Raw genomic sequence first — 18,984 nt, forward strand, 5'->3', positions numbered from 1 at the left:
CACAACTTACCATAAATTATAGTTTGTGCATAAAATTTTGAAATTTCCAGTTTTTCAGTCAAACGCAATTATGCCCGCGAGGCTCAAATCCTCGTTCATTTCACTTCTCACTATTCTGTGAAGTTACTCAAACAGGAATAACGTCACGTTTTTTTTTTTTGTTTTTTTTTATTTCAATGACAGAAACATTGAATTTTCGTCATTTTTTTCTTTTTTTTTGTACACGATCAATGGAAAATGGTGAGGGTATGACATGGTTAGCTCACTCATTTTGCATATTCATATGCACTGTACAAGACCTGTTTTGCATACATTAGGAAAACTTCAAACTGTCATAACTTCCTTATTTTTCATCAGATTTCAGTCAAATTTTTACCGTTGAACTAAGACTTTACTCGTTTTTATTTATCAAACTCACAAGTATTTGGACTGGATTTTCTCTTTAAGGAAGGTAGAAGCTGTGGCACGATCAAACATCGGAAAAGTTGCATTATCTTCATTGTTATCATTTTCACAAAAGGAGAGCACTATTTTTCCTATTCCTTTTACATGATCATCATGAAAGGCTATAAGAAAAGCTCAGTAGTTGTAGTCTTAAGAGCATTTAAAAAAAAAGGGGGGGGGGGAACTGTCGAAATTGTCAGCATCGTTCCTGTCCTTGGAGCAATGTATTCGATACCTGTCATTCAGTTGTTGTTAATGTTGTTAATTGTCACTCATACAATGAGACATGTTTCATTTTTAAAGTTGGTCTACCCATTTCTATAATACTGCGGGTATAAACTCACTGCCCCCCTATAAATACCTACCAATACATGAAGAGTTTTATTGAGCTAAGCGCCATTTTTTAAACATGTATAAGAGCAAAACAAAACCTCTCCAGTATTACCTCATAATTATTTGAAACATACCAAGGAATATTTTAGAAGTTATGATTAAAAATATCCCGTATTTTCTGATTATTTTCTTTGTTTTTTAGCAGGTTTAATCTCAGCTATCTCAATTTAAAAAGAATGGAGTTAGCCGTTTTGCGATAAAACTCTTCACACTAGATTTAGGGGTACGCATTATAATTATGTTCGTAATTCCCTGTAGTTTTGGAAGCACCCCCCCCCCCCCATCTCCGTCCATTGCACTGCCACATATCCCCCGCCCCCTTCTTGGAGAGGGAGTAAACTTACAACGAAAGTTATAAGGAGGCCCGTCTATTATCTGTCAAGATAATTCATCCTGATATTGAAAAAATGTCAGTTTAACAATAAGTACTTGTCATAGTTTGATAATGTGACAGATTTCCTGACAAAGTCACCCGTGATTGAGGTTCGAAATATTTTTTCTCCAATTTCTCAAACCGGAGAAGATTTTATTATGACAACAATCGAACAGACCTGAGTTCAATGAGGTCAAGTCCAGAGTGAAGTGAGCAAAAGGTTCACTGGCACACACTGCAAAAAGAACGGTGTTAAATTAAACACCATGGGTGTTAAATCTAACAGCTATCAAGTGCCAATATAGGACCACACCGACAGGTGTAGAAAGTATGCAGTGTGATGGTGTTGAAAAGTGTTCACCTGGCACTTCGTGATGTTACTTTGCTACTGTAGCTGGTGATATATTGACTCTGCGCTGGTGTTAATATTCAGCAATGACACTACATGTTGTTGACTTAATATTGCTGGTGTTGACTTCAATTATAATAACACCCGCCCAGTATCAAAAGGAGACCACACCAACTGGTGTTACTGTGGTGTAGGCCTAAGTGTTCACAGTTTTGTTTATTTCAATCAAGTACTTTATCGGAAAGTTTCGTCTTGTTTATGTTCAAAATCAACAAGAAGAATAGAAAATAATTTCCTATCTAAAAAAAAAAAAAGAAAAAAAAAGTTTTATATTTTGAAGTGACATCAGGAGGTGTTAATTTAATACCACAAAAGAGCACGGGAATTTAACACCAGCCCGGTGTTTCATATTTAGCACCAGACTTTTTGAAGTGCGGAAACATGAAACACATTGACGTTACTAGTACTTTTTAAGTAACATTGTATATTTTTATCGCATTTTTATGACTGGGCTCGTTTTCAATAAGCCAGTTCGGGGTTTCACTTTGCACATAGTATGAGCAGAAAAAGGTCATATTTGTTTTGAAATTCACTGAAATGAGTATCCATGATGATGATTATTAAATGCTTGTAAATGGTGCTTGCTAGAACAAACAACAAAGTTGTATTTGACAATATCAAGAGAATGAGATTGGCAAAAACAACAACAACAACAACAAACAATCACACAAAATAATGAAGTGGGGTGCTTGCCCACATGTATAAATTGACGGACCATTCTGGTTTGCGCAGATTCATCCTTTGTTTGAACATGATTTATGAGTTCCATAAATAGAGTAAGCTTATGCATTATTTCACTTTGAAAAACGAGTGAAATGCCTATGGAAAACCAACTGACAGAGGGGGAGAGAGTGAGTGGGTGAGGGGGAGAGAGGTCTTGTATCAATGTGTATAATGTGACGTGAGCTAATAACCCCGAACTAGCTTCATACATTTTACTAGTACCGGTACTCGCTGTGTACAGTTTGCAAAAGTGAACCTTCGCCCTCTATTGGCGAAAACCATGCGATACTAGTAAACAAAACCGCTAATTTCGACTTGTGTTGCGCTCCTTGAAATCCACTTAGCACCTACACCATGATTACCAGAGATTGAGGGATATATACGACCTGAGTCGGTGAGTCTTCATTGGCGCGACAGACATAAGGCAAATTGTTTATTGTTCATTGCACAATATACATGCACAACATACTTCTTTGTTTGCCTGTGATAAATGAAGAGAAGTTACACAAACTCGAGTCTGCCTAGTCCCACGTACTGTATTTTCTGCGATGTCTTGTAAAGCTTTGCAAAACGCGGGATCGGGAGGCATTGCCATCAGCCATTACTCACTATAGTATTACTAGTAGATCTAGAGCCTATATAGATACTCAGTCGATGATATGAAAAAGATGAGATCTCTACCACTTGTGAATTGCTTTACGTTACTGACAAGCGAAAGGGGGGGGGGGGGGGGGCAGAAGGAAGTCTTTAATAATAGGCTACCCTGTTTTGGTTAATGTAAATTTAAGTTTGTTATTCATAAATAATAAATTCTAATGGATCATTTATACTCTGTCATTCATGTTTTTTCCTTTTTTTCCCCCTTGAGAACAGCTCTCCTGAATGTGGATGTATCCTGTCATATATCATAAAAATGTGTTGATGTTGTGTGATGACTGATGATAGTGATGTGCAATCGGCACAGATTAAAGAGTAATAAATATTGAGTATTGTGTGTGTGTGTGTTTCCTCTGAAGCACATGCCTGGTTTTCTCCTATTAAACTCTAGCTCTGTCTGTCATGCAAATATGTTATCTCACCCTCAGGTTTGGATAAAAATCTCCAGTTATTGAAAACTTTATGAAAGTGGTCTCCTTTTTCTTGATAAATATATTTATAATCCACCCACAACCGGCTTCGTTTTTGACATCTCCAGACCTCTTTATGATTTTGCGATACAATTGCTCATCTACCCAGCCTTTTTTTAAAAATTCTTTCTAAATTCAAATGGTTACTCTCATAATTAAGTGTGCCTATCACTCCTGACGAGTAACAGCAGTAGATCTAAACAGTTAAAGTGTATCTTTGGCCAAAAAATATTTTTTGATATGTGTAAGAGCTACATTTCAGTAACCTATTACACCAAGAATCAGAAAAAAATGTTCAATATTAGCAAAGAAAAATACATAGAAAGTTATAAACATACCACTAAAGCCAATGGGTCTGAAAAGAAGACTATAACTTTGCTAATGTTCCCAGGCTGCCTAATCTCTTGCTGGTTCCTTAATCCCATGCTGATGTCTGAGAACAAAAGAAAGTTGATAGTCTTTCCTTTCAGACTCACTGATTTAGTTCTTATTTTCTATATCAAAATATACTTTTTCTTCATTTATATGTAACATTTCTTTCTGATTGTTAGTGCAACAGATTACTAAAATACATCTCTTTCACATATCAAAAAATATTTTTTGACCAAAGATACACTTTAATGTTTTATCTTCCCGATGTCTCTGTATTTGATTTCAATTAAAGCAGGATATTAAAATGGCCCTGGATGCAGTCCCCGTCTCCATGGTGATGACCTGTGATGATGCAGTGTTGGTGAGATATGCTGATGGCTCACAGCTGCAACTGTCATCCTGTGGCTCAAGCTTTCTGTACACTCCCCCATACCATCCGGTTGTCACCTCTGACCTCTCCGTGACAAAGCATCCTCTCTACGCATCATCGACCATCCAGCAGAGGACTTGCTTTGCCACGAGTACTTACAGGTCCAAGGTCCTTGTGGCCCTTGATTTTAGAAACAGATTCGCCTACCGTCCGTACCTGTTTGCACCAACACTCCTCGATGCAAACACCTTGGTAAGCTTAGTCCTATGGCCCTGATGAAATTCTGAAAGTAAGATCGTTATTTGAATGCTTCTTCTTGTTCAAACACATACCCATTACTTCACAAGTAATGTTAGGCTATATGATGTATACACACACTTTTTGGAATACATTTATGTGTATTTGTGAACAAAGAAATTAATGAATTCTATTTTGTTTTGTCTAGTTTACCCATTTTTGTGTAGGTTCTTTCTTTTAAACTTACTTGCTTTCAGCAAATTTGTGTAAATTCTCACCTTTTAAAGTCAACTTTCCAGTTTACATTATCAAACTGGTGCTATACACTCTAAAAATTAGCCTATCAACCACCAACCGTCAACTTTCACTTTGGAACAAATGTGAGAAATGAACACATTCTCTGAGAAGATATTTCCTAGATTTTTTGTTTTTATAAAGTGATCATCATCTATTGTACAGATTCTTGAATGTTTTGATCTCTTTTTTCTTTTGTGTAACAAATGCAAACAGAAGGAAACTGACCATAAATGAATATAATTTATTAGTGGAAATATGAGCAAAGTACATGAGATTCCATCCCTTTTTTTTGGTTACTTTGGTAATTTTGTTTTCATAACTGTCCACGCTGTCATTGCAGGAATTGTATGCAGACATCACCCATGCAGAGTGGCCGCTGCATGCCGATGACGTTACAGTGCAGCAGCATTCTGATTACTCCTTGGAGCTGACGTCAACAGACAGTCTGGCCACCCTTGTCCTCTCTCCAAATGGTCAAGATTTTTCCGTCAGGTATCTCTGCAAACTCCCTGAAGATCGCCACGGCCACCTCCGAGGGATGCGCCAGCCGTCCCATGAAGGTCTCGACGAAGCGCATCCATCTCATCCATACTTTGAGGGCACGTCGTCGGACATTCCTACTCTGTGTACACGCTGCAGACTCCAAAGCTGTGCATGTACCCCAGCAGCCTCTGTAAGAGCCTCTGATGGCTCGCGATGTCACCCCCAACCAGCCTCAGATGGAGGAGGTCCGGTTTCTGGGGCGAAGACGAGATCGATGTGCAGAAATGGTCGACAAAAATCGGAGAGCGGAAGAAGGAGATGTAGGTTTTGGTATGCATGGGTCGTGCAAAGTCACTCCGTGGCACATTGCCCTCCGTGCTGGAAGCATCCCTTGGAACTCATCCTGAGGACAAGGTCCGAGGAAAGTGGGACATCCTACAGGGAAGTACAGGGTTGTCAGGATCAAAATCATCACAGAGGTAAGACCAGTCCTGCAAATAGAAATAAACCTTAATGAAGTTTCATTCATTTGCCCGTATGCACAATTGTGAGAGAAGTGTTCAAAGCAAGTTCATCAGCACTGGTACATTTTTCAAGTATCAGAGAGAAATCACATCACAAGCCATGGGACAAAATCTGCATGAGCTCATGAGGCTCAAAGGCTAAAGCAAAATTCTAAATTTCCCTGTACCATGCCAGAAGTGCCTGATGCAACAAAATGACATCAAAGTTGAATAAGTAGTCCTTTATTCAGGGCTGTACACTAGCCCTTTTATCTACTGGCCCGACCTGTCTGTTGGACCAGTAGGTACCCAGTTTTTCCATGTTTTACTAGCCCATTCCTGAAAAAGTTACTGGTGCGACAGTGAATTTTACTGGTCAGGGACTGTCGAACCAGTGCCAGTGTGCAGCGTTGTTAGTGCAGGATAATTGAGAAATAGAGATGCTATGGTTATTTCGCGTGTGGTTAGCAGAGACACTTACACAATTCAACATGATGGTGATGGTTGCTACAAATTGGCCAATTCCTTTCCTCTTGTTTTCTTGGAGGGAAGGTCAATGTACACAACATTCTATAACTGGATGAGTTTCACAGGATAATGAATGAAACACTGTGTTAATACTGTTGGTTTAGGAGTGTTTAAATAGTGATTATAGGATAGCAACTCTGGAGTCAGCTACAGAACCCCGAAGCACTTAAAAGCAGGATGCTCTTTTGATGTGTATATCGTCAGCTGGATGTAGATGTGAGATGAACCTGCCAGTTTCATTCCATTCTACCAATGTGTTTCATCTGAAGACCAGGAAAATGCTTGTAAGAGAGTGTGTACGAGGTCCACTCCACTGCCGCAGTGTCTACCCCGCAGCTGTGAACGCAGCCACCTGCACAGATGCCAGTGGGCAGGCCCGTATCCGGGATGCGATCACGACAGAACGGAGGACGCCCTCTTCATGTCTGGAAGGAGGCCGTCGGTGCTGTGCCTGTCAAATGTTGTGTACAGGTGAGCACGGGAGGGCATTCAACTCTCACTCTTAGGTGTGTCTTACTAACTAGGTATGGTTGCGTAACGTGAAGGTACACATAGTTTCACTACCCGCTTTTTTAATTCACATTTGTCTGGGCAGTGTGACAGCAAAGTTTCGAGAAGTTAGCAGTGAAACTTCCCGCAAAACTACCTGCATCCTCTTGGGAAATTTCTCATTTTTCGCGAAACTAAGCATAGTTTTGTGTACTCACTGTGATTGCGGAGGGCTGAAACGTCAAGAAGTTTGTGACGTAATCATAGATTCATTCATGCTGTTTATGCAATGTGCATTCTTTTGTATACTTCTGCACTTTTCCATTTTTTGAAATTTTTGATATTCAAGGAAGGCGTGCAGCTTTTGCTGACGTAGAGTATGCTTTAAACCTATTCGAACTGGGCTATTTGAGACCAAGTTTTTACTGGGGGGGTCAATTTGACCCCCCTTCAGATCTCGGCCACCGATCGCGCGATAGCCGCGGAATTTTGCCTAAAGATAGAGCTGGATGTCAACTAAAAGATTACATGGTCATACAATAGAAAAATATTTCCTTTCTATTTTCAATAAATTAATTATGCAAATTTGTGCATGAAATCATATTTTCACCTATAACTCCATCAAAAAGACTGAAGGATTGCTAAATTTTTGTGTCAGAATTCCTCAAGACATATCAAACAATTTTCATGTAAAAAAATAGCGCAATCAAAATCAATTTCTTTTGTTTTTTATTGTTTTGTTAATTTCTTATGTATTTTATTGTTTTTTCGACCTTTTGTCTTCTATTGTTTTTTTTGCCAAAATTTGTTGCAGGCACTTTTTCAGGCTTATCTACACTAGAATTGATTAATTTCAATGGTTAAAAGTTGAAATAATCTAATTTATATCAATTGAACCAAAAAACACAATTTGCATTGGATTTGCACACGGTATCATGAATTTGAGCTGTTTTCGGGTTGACATGCATATGCAAAACATTATGTAACTTCAGAACCGTGTACCTGGACGTCGCAAATTTGGTCACAAAATTTGCGGGAGACTTCAATGAAAAAAGTCGTGAAACGACGCGGCAAAATCTTTGCGTGTTGCGGAATCGTGGCGCGAAACGTCGAGGGAGGGGGGTCAATTTGACACCCCCCCCCCAGTTAGAATAGGGTTAAATAAACTATGAGTAGTTTCATATCATTGAAACTATGCATAGCAAAGACCGCATGCTCAAACTTCTGGAAAAAACTATTTATGCTGGACATAGTTTTATGTTTTGTGACTGTGCCTTTTAGCACAGATATTCTAAAAATATCCGTCCATAGATAAGGTTTGCATAATCTACCTAACCTTCCCTATTGCATCACCTTGATATTTATGAAGAAATGCTATTTCTGAGTGGGTTGTTTGATTTTACTATGAGGTTATATATCTTTTATTACAATTTTGTACATGTTTTTCATATCTTTTTACTTTTTGTGGGGTTTAGTTGAAGAGAGGACGAATCTATACAAAATTTAATCCAAAAAAAGGAGGAGAAAAAAAAGAAGAAGCCATATCCATGTTTCATTTCTTTTCATATTTTTCATTTCTTTTTACCTTTTTGGGGGTTAGTTGTAGTTTTTTTTTTTCTTTCATATGATGTCATCTACTCATCATTCCTAAAAGCCTGAGACACTTGAAGAAAAGATGAATCAATACAAAATTTAATCAAAAAAAAAAAAAAAAGGAGAAAAAAAAAAGAAGAAAAAGAAGAAGCCATCATGTTATTCTCAAAGAAATGTCAGTAATGTAATCCAGGCATTGCATAATTGGTCAACAAAAAAGGCTGTCCCTAAGGGTATCCCAACTGTGTAAAGTGTATCAAACCTAGAGGGAGAGAGAAAAAAAGATAAAAACAAAAACACATCAAAAAGACAGTGTAAGTAGACAAGATTCCATTCTTCTGTATTCTCCGCTAGCTGACCTGAAAGCGGGCACATCCACAACCATGTCACGATCGTGATGAGGTCACACGTGACGGATGTGCCTACTTGCCAAATCAGAGAATGGAAAAAAATAGATAGAAACAGGGCATAGCTTAGTTTACCACGGGATGAAATGAACCTAACCAAGCTTAATTCAACTGGGATAAAATTGTTTCCATTACTCCTCCCCCTCCCCCCCCCCCAAAAAAAAAAAAAAATGGAGAAGAAGAACAAGCAAACACAAGGTTACTTCACCCTCTTCATCATATCAGGCATGTTGTTTCATAATAACCCGACTGGCAAGATACATATTTGTAACTTGTGCTGGTAGCAACATGATTAAGCTCATCTGGGTGATCATAATTTATAATTTATTACGTGCATTGTGATATAACAATTTTATGCCGCAATTTTACACAGTATCACTCCTGAAGAACTGCTGACTGGGTGGAGGAAGTTACCAAATGTTAAGAAGATTTCTTGACAAGTTACAATTTGTAGCTTGTTTCTTGTTGATTGGAAAGATTATACCCTTTATTGATATAACCATTGTGTATAAGACAAGCAACAAATATAGACATTGTGCAAAAAGTGATGTGAAATGCCAATAGATGCAGCAAAACTTTCCTCTGAGCATTTTATCAATAGATGATTTATTTCCAGATCTTTCAAGAGAGGACAAGAGACAAGAGAAATATATTACCTGTCCTCAGGAGTGAGGCTGTGTAAAATTGAATCATAAGATTGGTATGGCGATGTACACTATACATATGAACACACAGGTACGTTTGAATTATATTGGTGCCAGCACAAGTTACAATAATTAGATGTATTTTGTCTTATATCTTGCCATATATATCTAAAAACAATACATGTATCGCAACACTTAACACTGGCGGCGGTCTAGTGGTCCAAGACCAGTGGTAATCACTGTTGGGCCACTTACTTATTAGGAATATTCTAATTTACTGGTCCAAAAAATAAGAATGATGAATATTGTTGTCAGAGTCGCTATAAAAACAAACAAACAAACAAACAAACAAAATAGGACCAATAAATCTTCGGTTAGCACAAGTTTAAAAAAAAAGGAAAAACTGGGTTCCTAATGGTCCAACATTGACAAGCTGGACTAGTAGAAAAAAAAAAATGGGTGAGTGTGCAGCCCTGTGTATTGGAATAAACTTGGTCCCAGATATGAAAAGTTAATTCATGCAATTTGACAAATGTCAGGAACTGTATGTATGGCTTCATGTTTTCATCTTAAAAAACCTACTGACCCTCATCACACAAGAGTTGCTCACGTGAACGTGACTCAATCTGCCAATTAATTCATATTTGTACGAGCTTGAAATGGAATAGATTTGACTTTTCTCTCAATCTGTCTCTATCTAACTATCTATCTATTTATCTATCTATCTATCCATCTATCTTTCTATCTATCTATCTATCTATCTATCTATCTATCTATCTATCTATCTATCTATCTATCTATTCTGTCTATCTGTCTATCTATCTGGCTAGCTAGCTAGCTACCTGTCTATCTTTCCAGGGTGCGACATAACTTTGTTTTACCACTTGCCGTTAGGCAAGCAGATTGTCAAATTTGCTGCAAAACTTTTGCCCGCACATTGATTTTACCTGCCTGAAATGGAAGTCTAAAATATAAGGAAATAATATAGAAAAGCATGTGCAAGTCAAGGGCTCAAAAAAAAAAAACACCACACAAAAGAAACCCCACAATCATTTGAATAAATGGCACACATTGATTCACAAGCTTAAACCAAATGGAGTAACAAACTTGGTCTGATCAAGTTTTGCCATTGCATTGCTTTGGGGCTTCTTCATGTACAAAAGTATTGGAAAGTTGCTGAAATGAAATATAAAGTGTGTTGCATCACTAAACAGCTATCATTTTTTGGATTCTGTAGTACAGCAACAAGGCTTCTGTATAGTTGACCTTGTTGGTTTGTTGGGGGAAATAAGAAAAAAAAAAGTGGCTTCAAAACTTTTTACTTGCCCACTTTTTCTCATTGTTCAAAAATGCTTGCCTGAATTTGATTTTCACTTGCCCCAGGCAATCAGACAAGTGCTTATGTACCACGCTGTATCTATTCTGTCTGTATGTGTTGATTTATCCACATTATTAGCATTTACACATTGATTGTCAAGGGAGAGATGGAGAACCAGTGAAAATAACTTGTTGGCTACACTGCATTTAATAACCGTTTTCTCTTGGCTATCTATCTTTCTATCTATCTATCTATCTATCTATCCACCCACCCATCCATCCATCCATCTGTCTATCTATCTATCTATCTATCTATCTATGTATCTGTATCAGGTTGTGCCTTCACGCACATGCAAAGCACATACCGGTAGGAACTTATTTTAGTGATATGGGCTGTATAAGAGTAGTTTATTATTTTCGAAACAACAGCAACAAAAAAATGATAAGAGCATGAGTGCTTTGCAGATTACTCATGATTCACAGGAGACACCAGATTTGATACACATTTCAAAATAATTTCAACCTCTGCATAAAACAACTCAGTTTACAATATTTGTCATGCACATGACAGTAAGGAACAAATTTTGCCTGGAATTTCACTGATATTTTGATTTTCGTGGGATGATTTCCATTCTACGGCATCCCCGCCAATTAGGTTCATCTGCTCCTTCATTGTATCGCACAGTGTGCTTGGTTGATACAGTCTGTGGGGTATTGCTGGTCACTTTGGTGAACCGCAAGGGGTTGGCATCATTGGCCCATTTTTCTGGTGAGGGTATTCGGGTGGACCACTTCACTGGGTTTAGCGCGCTGCCCTTTGCGATGAATGAATGAGGCGGGATCTGTTACCTGCACGAGTTGTGACTCTCTCAAAGAGGGGACCTCAGTTGAATGTCGTGTCTTTAGAGACATTGAGGCAGATTTTCCTCTTGACTACTGTCCTACACGAATGGAATTTTTTTTAAAGTGCCAAGTGCCAAATTGTTGCAGAGATATGGTCTAATTTATTGAAATATGTATGCTTTCAGGGACTATCACAGGTGAATTATGGCTGTTTTTGTGTATTCTCGCTATTTGATTTCCAGGGTATTGGTACACTTTAAAGGCATAATTTACCATTTGCAGATGAAACAAAAACCCAGCATTAGTGCTTTAAAATAGTTCTAAAATGTGAGTTAGGGATATAAACAACCACTGTAAAAATATGAATCCGTATAATCGATGTTAAGTATTGTCAAATACACAAAATGTGAACAGTAGTTATAATAAGAATGCTTCCAGACTAAACCGTCTACAGTTATGGTTTATTGAGAAAAATACTGATATCTCCTTATATTTTAGACTTTATTGTGAAAATTTCATATGGTAGGAGGTTTTGTGATGCAACATACCTACACATATGCATCAAATGTGATATCTTGAACATTTTGAAAATCATTGCTCCCAAAGGTAAAGTGGACCTTTAAGGAACAAACATAAAGAAGATGGATATAGAATGTACTTCGTAAACACAAAACAGAGAAGATGTACGGCTTCACTCACCTCTTGCAAGAATAGAAAAAAAAATTATTACAATGTGTGACAATGAATTTAGAGGTAAAGAGAGATGCAAATATCTATCTATCCATCTATCTATCTATCTATCTATCTATCTATCTATCTATCTATCTATCTATCTATCTATCTATCTATCTATCTATCTATCTACAGATGAACCTCTATTATCCGGCCTCCCTTTATCCGGATCTCTCTATTATCCGGACGCAATCTCGCCGTGATTTTGCCCAACTCCTTGAGAACTCCTACACAAACACACATGAATTACATATTACTTCCAACATGATTAACATACATAACATCAAATTTCCTTCCAAATTGCTTACTCTCAGACATTTTAACATCCCCAAACATCCCCAAATGTAACAATGAAAAGGTTGCAGTATACACATTACTACATGTGGTACTACAATGGGCTACATCAGTACATGTGTATGTATGTACATGTATAAAGCATTGAGTCTCCCGTATCCGGCCAAATCCCTTATCCGGATGAGCCCCGGTCCCGACTTGTCCGGATACGAGAGGTTCAACTGTATCTGTATTTATCTATCTAGAAACTGGTAAAAAAACAACCAATAACAAATAACTATGCAGGAGGAGTCATTTTGACGATGATGATGATTAAAAGGGATCACTGTCATATAAAAACTGCTGATGTTATAGGCCAAAGTTGTTTGACCCCTATGTCTAGATGACAGTTGACCAATAGAGGGCAGTATTTAGTGGTCAAGACATGTTATTGGTCTTTCTCTAAACAGAGCTTGTGTGGTTTTGATAGTTAAAAAAAAAAAAAGGAATCAACACACCACAGTTATATGACAATCACCCTGTATGGTTATCAGCTAAAACTGATGTTATACAAAAGGTTGAACAAAATAAAATTACCCAAGAACCCAAAGTAACCGAAAAAGAAGAAAATGTGTTGTACAGTTGTGAACCCCCTCCCCCTGTTATTCTTATATGGATTATAAAATATTCTTTAAACACACTTTGAAATATGAATACCTGTGCAGATATTTTAAAAGTAAACATATCAGAGCCATGTATAAAGTGACCTTCTTTGCCAATTAGAAGCTAGACTGTACACCGCATTCCCAAATTGCGAATGCCTCAAAAACTCAATATAGTTATGAAATCATGATATTGCATGTTTGTCTGTGTGTTTGTGTGTGTCTCTGCACTTACCCATGGTGTAAAACAAGGACACACATACGAACTTTACATTTAAACCGAGGACACACTGAGAACCGAGGACGTCCTCGGTACGCAGACCATTCCAAACAGTCTGCTTTTGCATGCTTTTGCATGTAGGGATACATGTTTGTAGGTCCTCGATTAGTATTATTGTAATAAGTCCTCGGTTGGATGGTAATATAACAATGAGTCCTCGGTTGACAAGAGTCCTACTGACACACAGGTCTTCGGTTTATGTGGTAAAATAGGTACTTGGTTTCCGCCATGGACGTGTATGTGTGTGTATGTGTGTGTGTTTCTCACTGACAAGATATGAATTAATTTCTCAAGTTGAGGAAAGGAAATAGATGTACCAAATCAAACTTTGAATTGTTGAAGTAAGTATGTCTTTACAGAAGTTAACAAGACTTGATAGACAAGAACAGAATAACTTGTAATTGAATAATGTGCTAAAAAAAAAGAGAGAGAATTCAGTTGATATCTTGTAAAAGACAAAAATAAACCCAGTGTTCTATTTTCACCCAACTGCGGAGGAAATGCGTGTAAAGTGACAAATGCACTCCTTATCTAAGTTTTGAGAGTAGCACTAAAGATAGACCCAAGTATACATGTACATGCACGGTACAAGCCATTTAATGACGTTGTTACATGTGTGCAAGGCCTCAGTCACAGGTGTTCTGGATTCGGTATTCAGAATTAGCTGGCACAAGGCAAATGTTTGTTGCCATGGTGATAGACTAATTACCCACTTGGAGTCACACCCACAAGGTGATAGTTATGAAGACAAGATTTTTTTTTTTTTTTTTTAATTAGGTGGAGAACATACACGGCCCCTTAGGCATAGTTCATTATAACTGAAAAGACAATCACCACACCAGCTGCTCACTTCAAAGGTCTAAATATATGCATATTTTACACTACTACGAGCCCAAGGATAGTGTTAGCTTGGACAAAGCACATTCAGTGCAAGTGCAGTGTGATTTGAAATTGTGACCCTGAAAGCTGATGTTACATTGAGTATGAATTCTAGTAGTTATGGGGGGGGGGGGGGTAGGATTGGTAGAATGATGTTGAACATGAGTAGTGGTCTTCTTTTTACAGCTTTTATAGACCCATTCTTTTGTTCTGTGTCAAGTTGCCTTTCTCTTATTATCCAGCCGTGAGGAGTGTGAAAGTGTGGATGAAAACGTCATGGAAACAATACCAACTGCTACCAGAAGTTTAACACTTTGACATTTAAAGCACACATAGAAAATTGTTCATGAGTGTACTAAAGTTTGGGTCACTTTGGTTAATAGTCAAGCCGAAGTCTTACAAGCAAAGGGTTAAATCAGTGCACAAAGTTAGCTTGCCATAAACATATTTGATATGCCTTTTTTTTATTCAGTTATAAAATGTAGTTGTTAAATGAAAAATGGATGCATATTTTTTTCATAAAGTAGATTTCAAAAGCATACTTAGTCTATGCAATTTCTGTATTTTTAACTCACACACAAGTTTCTTTGACTTTTTTTTTCATGGGCTTTGTGTTTCCGCCTTTCAGAATGAATTTCGATCTGTTGGGTTTTGCAGCCCTTCTTATAACTGCTCGGCATTATTGCGCCTAGGCTTTTTTCAGACCCGGTTGCCGCCGTGGAGATCTACCCCGGAGATGGATCAGTGATTGTGTCCTGTGATGGCCGCGGCTCCTTCTTCAGACTGGTCAGACCGGGGCCGGAAGGAACGCAGGAGGAACGCATGATATCCTCGGTCAGTCTGCCGCCTGATGTCCGGCACTCCGAGTACAGCGTTGCGGACATTGTCCATAGAGGCATGAGGTGAGGGGGGCATGTTGTCACCAACGACAGAAATTGGTGGAAAGGTTTAGAGTTAAAACTAATAGGGTGCACTGTCAGAGATGATTTTAACAATCTTGAGCTCCTTTATTGCCCTTGACTTTCAACCCATCCCTTTTGATTTCTTTGTTCTGTGTCCCTATATAGCCCTCTCCTGACTGTATTTGTTGTGTGTAGTCCGTTATGTGATTGCTTTCCCTGCCTGTTTGTCACTTTGCCCCTGACGAAAATTCTGCTAGGATCAAAAGCTCAGGCCCCTTTTGACTCCAATCTCTAGATCCTAACAAATGTATATGTAGTTGCAGAAGTCTACAGCACTGTAAATTGATCTCAAGGGTTTTTATGCTTTTTGTGGTCTAGTATAACATAATCTGTACCACGCATTCTAGGAGCCATGTCAACATTTCTATGTCAATCTCATTCTCACAGTTACATAACATTATTTTTCTTCTACTCTAATAGGGATAATAATGATTCTAAAGTATAGTTTTAAGGTTTCCAGTGGTCGAGCAGACTTAGCCTTGAATTTTGGTGCCTATTGGGTCAACATCCTTTCTTCCCCCCTCCCCCCCCCCCCACAGGTTGTTGCAGTATGTGATGGTCAGTGAAAGGTTTCTGACCCCAGATGTGGACATTTGCTGCTGGAAGGTAAGTTTAACCCGCAGCCTGTCACATGTCACGCATACAGTCGCTGCCGCCTAACCGTCTCCGGACTACCACTTCAAAATGCCATTAACATTGGACACAGCGAGGCTACCAATAGGAACAGACATGGGATTGAAGAGAGCGCTGTTGGATGACGTGATGATCGTTGCAATCTTCATCACGAAGATCGACTATATAAAGCTAGTTAGTTGTCAATCACAGTAGATCGTAGGTACGTATTGCCTGCGCTCTCTTTTGTACAGGTTTCAATAGTCGTGCATGATTTGCTGTTCGCTGAACCACACAGGAACAACGGTAGAATCAAGAGATGAACTGAGATTGAAGTTGACCATTGACCATTGAGATTGACCATTTTTGACACACTCACCAAATGACTTAGTGTTATCTGGATGTTCAGAACATGGCAGATGTACAAGCATCAAAAGTATCAATAGCACCCTCTTGAATTCCAGGTCCATGTGTCTCTAATTGGGTTGTCATGGGAGTAAGACCTTCGCCTGGATTAACCTGTTGAGGACGAACCGAGTTTGTTATAACTCAAGTGTTCTATTTTCAATTGTGAAAAAATTGTGATTTATTGACCTATGTACATCGATAGAGGTCAACATGCAATTGATGTCGGTACCTACACCTGTATGAAAAGTGATAAGATCACATTTGGAGAGTATAATTTGAGCTCTGTAACAGAAAGGCTGAATAAAGCTGCATAATTGACTACTCACACGCTCTCAGGAGAACCACATTCAAAGAAAAATTGTAATCCAATGAAAGATAGTGATTCAATGTATGCAGACTAAGATACATGTATTCTTTTTCTTCTTGTTTTTTTTTGTTTTTGTTTTTACATTGTGCTATGTGTAAATTCTCTTCATAGCTGAATAGGGTCAACACTACTTAGTGCTATCGACATACAAATGTAACACCGGTAGTTGTTCACCAGGTATGATGGTCATGTTCAGCCATGAAAAGTACAAAAGATTTTATTGCAAGCTAACAATGACCCGATTGTTCTCGTTGTAATCTTGATACGTATTTCATACTTTTTTTTTTTTTTTTTTCATAAAGAGTAGGAGGAAGTTACACAGTAAGTAGTAAAGGTTGCATCTCTTATCTCTTTTTATCTAATTTCTTGCAATTACTGTTTTGCTATTCCAATTTGACCATTTCTGAATATAGAACATACTAATTAATGTAGGAGCAGACAGGCTAAAAATAAGAATTGAAGAGCTCCTTGGAGGAAACAAAAGTAGAATCTTTGCAAAGAAAGATGCAGAGCTATTTTGGTTCAAATCTGAGTGATATGGTTTCCTTGTTGATTAAACCTAACAATACATAGAAGCTGATTACCCGGCCAGGTTAGGTTATCAATGAAGTAGGAAATTTCTATGTCCCTGCGCTGTATTGTAATGGCTCAATCCGTTGCTGTAACCACTGTCACTGTCGTGCAGCTTGTTAGAATGGTGCTAATTTGGCTGCAAAATTGGCTTCATTATTCTCTATTCTTTTTTTCTTTACTTGGCAGCCACATATTTCTAAAGGTGAAAGCCACGTTTCTCATCTAATTTTTGTCCGTGACAAGCATTTCGTCTGCTGTTACTGTCCATATTTACTCTAAAACAATGTGTGACAAATGGGGAAAAAATAGATTAAAAAAGCACAGTCAACCTGCCTAATTATTTGCTTTTTCTTGTAAAGTACTTGTATTTTGCAAATGAAATTGCTTTAGCGATGATTTCGCAATATACACTACAACTGCACATGCATTTTTCTTGATTTAAGAGAGTTATCATCTTCTGCGCATGTAGTTTTTAGATTTCTCAAAGTGCCGTCTTGTTTTTATCCGGGCTGGCTGTCGGTGGACAAGACTGGATCAAAGCAGGAAAGCATTTCAAAATGTTTTTTTGACGCTTTTGATAAAAACAAGTGCACAAATTAATCAATGACGTATGAGCAATGAACAATGTCCAAGTGTAGTAGGTACATGTTTGTATCAGTTGATTTCTTGTGGCAAGAGACATGAGGTGAATCTTCATTCACAGAGGCCTAAGTAAAGGAAACCACTTTCCATGAATTCCAAATTGTCAGTTTTGTAAATCAATTGTAGTAAAGTCCTCCAGTCTTCACTGCCCTTTCCAAACACAGTCGTAGATAAAGTGAATTGCTGGACACTGATTAAAATGCTATGAACCCCCCCGGCATAATTGATTTCCGATCAATTACAGATCTATAAATGGAACACATATTCACAGTTCATGATCGGCATGCTAGATTTTAATGTACGCCTGAAGCAGTCACCACCCCCACTGCTCAGGAGAGTTTGATTCTCAGAGAGCAGCTATCGGATATACATTTGTACCACGCCGCCCACCTCATTACATCTTGTTTAGATGCAACAAGTGTCATTTCACAAAGATAATCAGATTGTAGATTGTGAGCGTGAAGCCATTTACCAGGTATCTTTTGGTTTGTGTTCACACAAAAAGTGGAATGATATTTTTGGATATGAGTACCCTAACTGCGCTGTAAGCGTGAATGTTGTACTTGGTATCCAGTTTCGTCTGTGTCCTGGGCCACAATCATTTATACCCTACCATTTTTACACCTTTTTTTTGGGTGTGTGTACAACATTGTACTTAATTCCAAATATTGTGAATGTTCATGATTTTGCTGTGCAATGTATGAATTGCCAGACCCTTCATTTTGCCAATTAGCATTTGTAAAAATGAGTATTAATGAATAACTTATTTCTTTATATTCCTGAATAACTAATTTCTGATTGGGCAGTGGGTATTGGGCTTTGTCTGCTTAGCTTAAACTACAATGTAGGATTTTTTTATTTTTTTATTTTTTTCATTATGGTTACACTGGTTTGCTTGGAAATGTCTTGCAGGGCTAGCTAGTACAGGATGGGGGGCTAGCCCACTTTGACAAAAACAAGTTTATAGTCCAGAAAGTCACAGCCAAGGAAAAACTGTACATGTACTGTTGCAAGGCTCAAAGTCCCCCCTCCTCCCCCTCCC

At 38.1% G+C, this 18,984-nt stretch overlaps 1 protein-coding gene across 1 annotated transcript in view; it reads left to right on the forward strand.

Moving 5' to 3' along the window:
- The first annotated feature begins 4,144 nt into the window (after positions 1-4,144).
- LOC140244939 (uncharacterized protein C5orf34 homolog) overlaps positions 4,145-18,984 on the forward strand; it is a 61,950-nt gene continuing 47,110 nt past the window's right edge. Inside the window, exons 1-5 of the mRNA XM_072324547.1 lie at positions 4,145-4,463; positions 5,086-5,707; positions 6,529-6,730; positions 15,071-15,280; positions 15,880-15,946. Coding sequence (XP_072180648.1) covers positions 4,146-4,463; positions 5,086-5,707; positions 6,529-6,730; positions 15,071-15,280; positions 15,880-15,946 — 1,419 coding nt within the window. The 5' untranslated portion in view covers position 4,145. The remainder of the gene's footprint in view (positions 4,464-5,085; positions 5,708-6,528; positions 6,731-15,070; positions 15,281-15,879; positions 15,947-18,984) is intronic.

This window comes from Diadema setosum, chromosome 21, assembly GCF_964275005.1.
Source record: "Diadema setosum chromosome 21, eeDiaSeto1, whole genome shotgun sequence".
Taxonomy (NCBI): domain Eukaryota; kingdom Metazoa; phylum Echinodermata; class Echinoidea; order Diadematoida; family Diadematidae; genus Diadema; species Diadema setosum.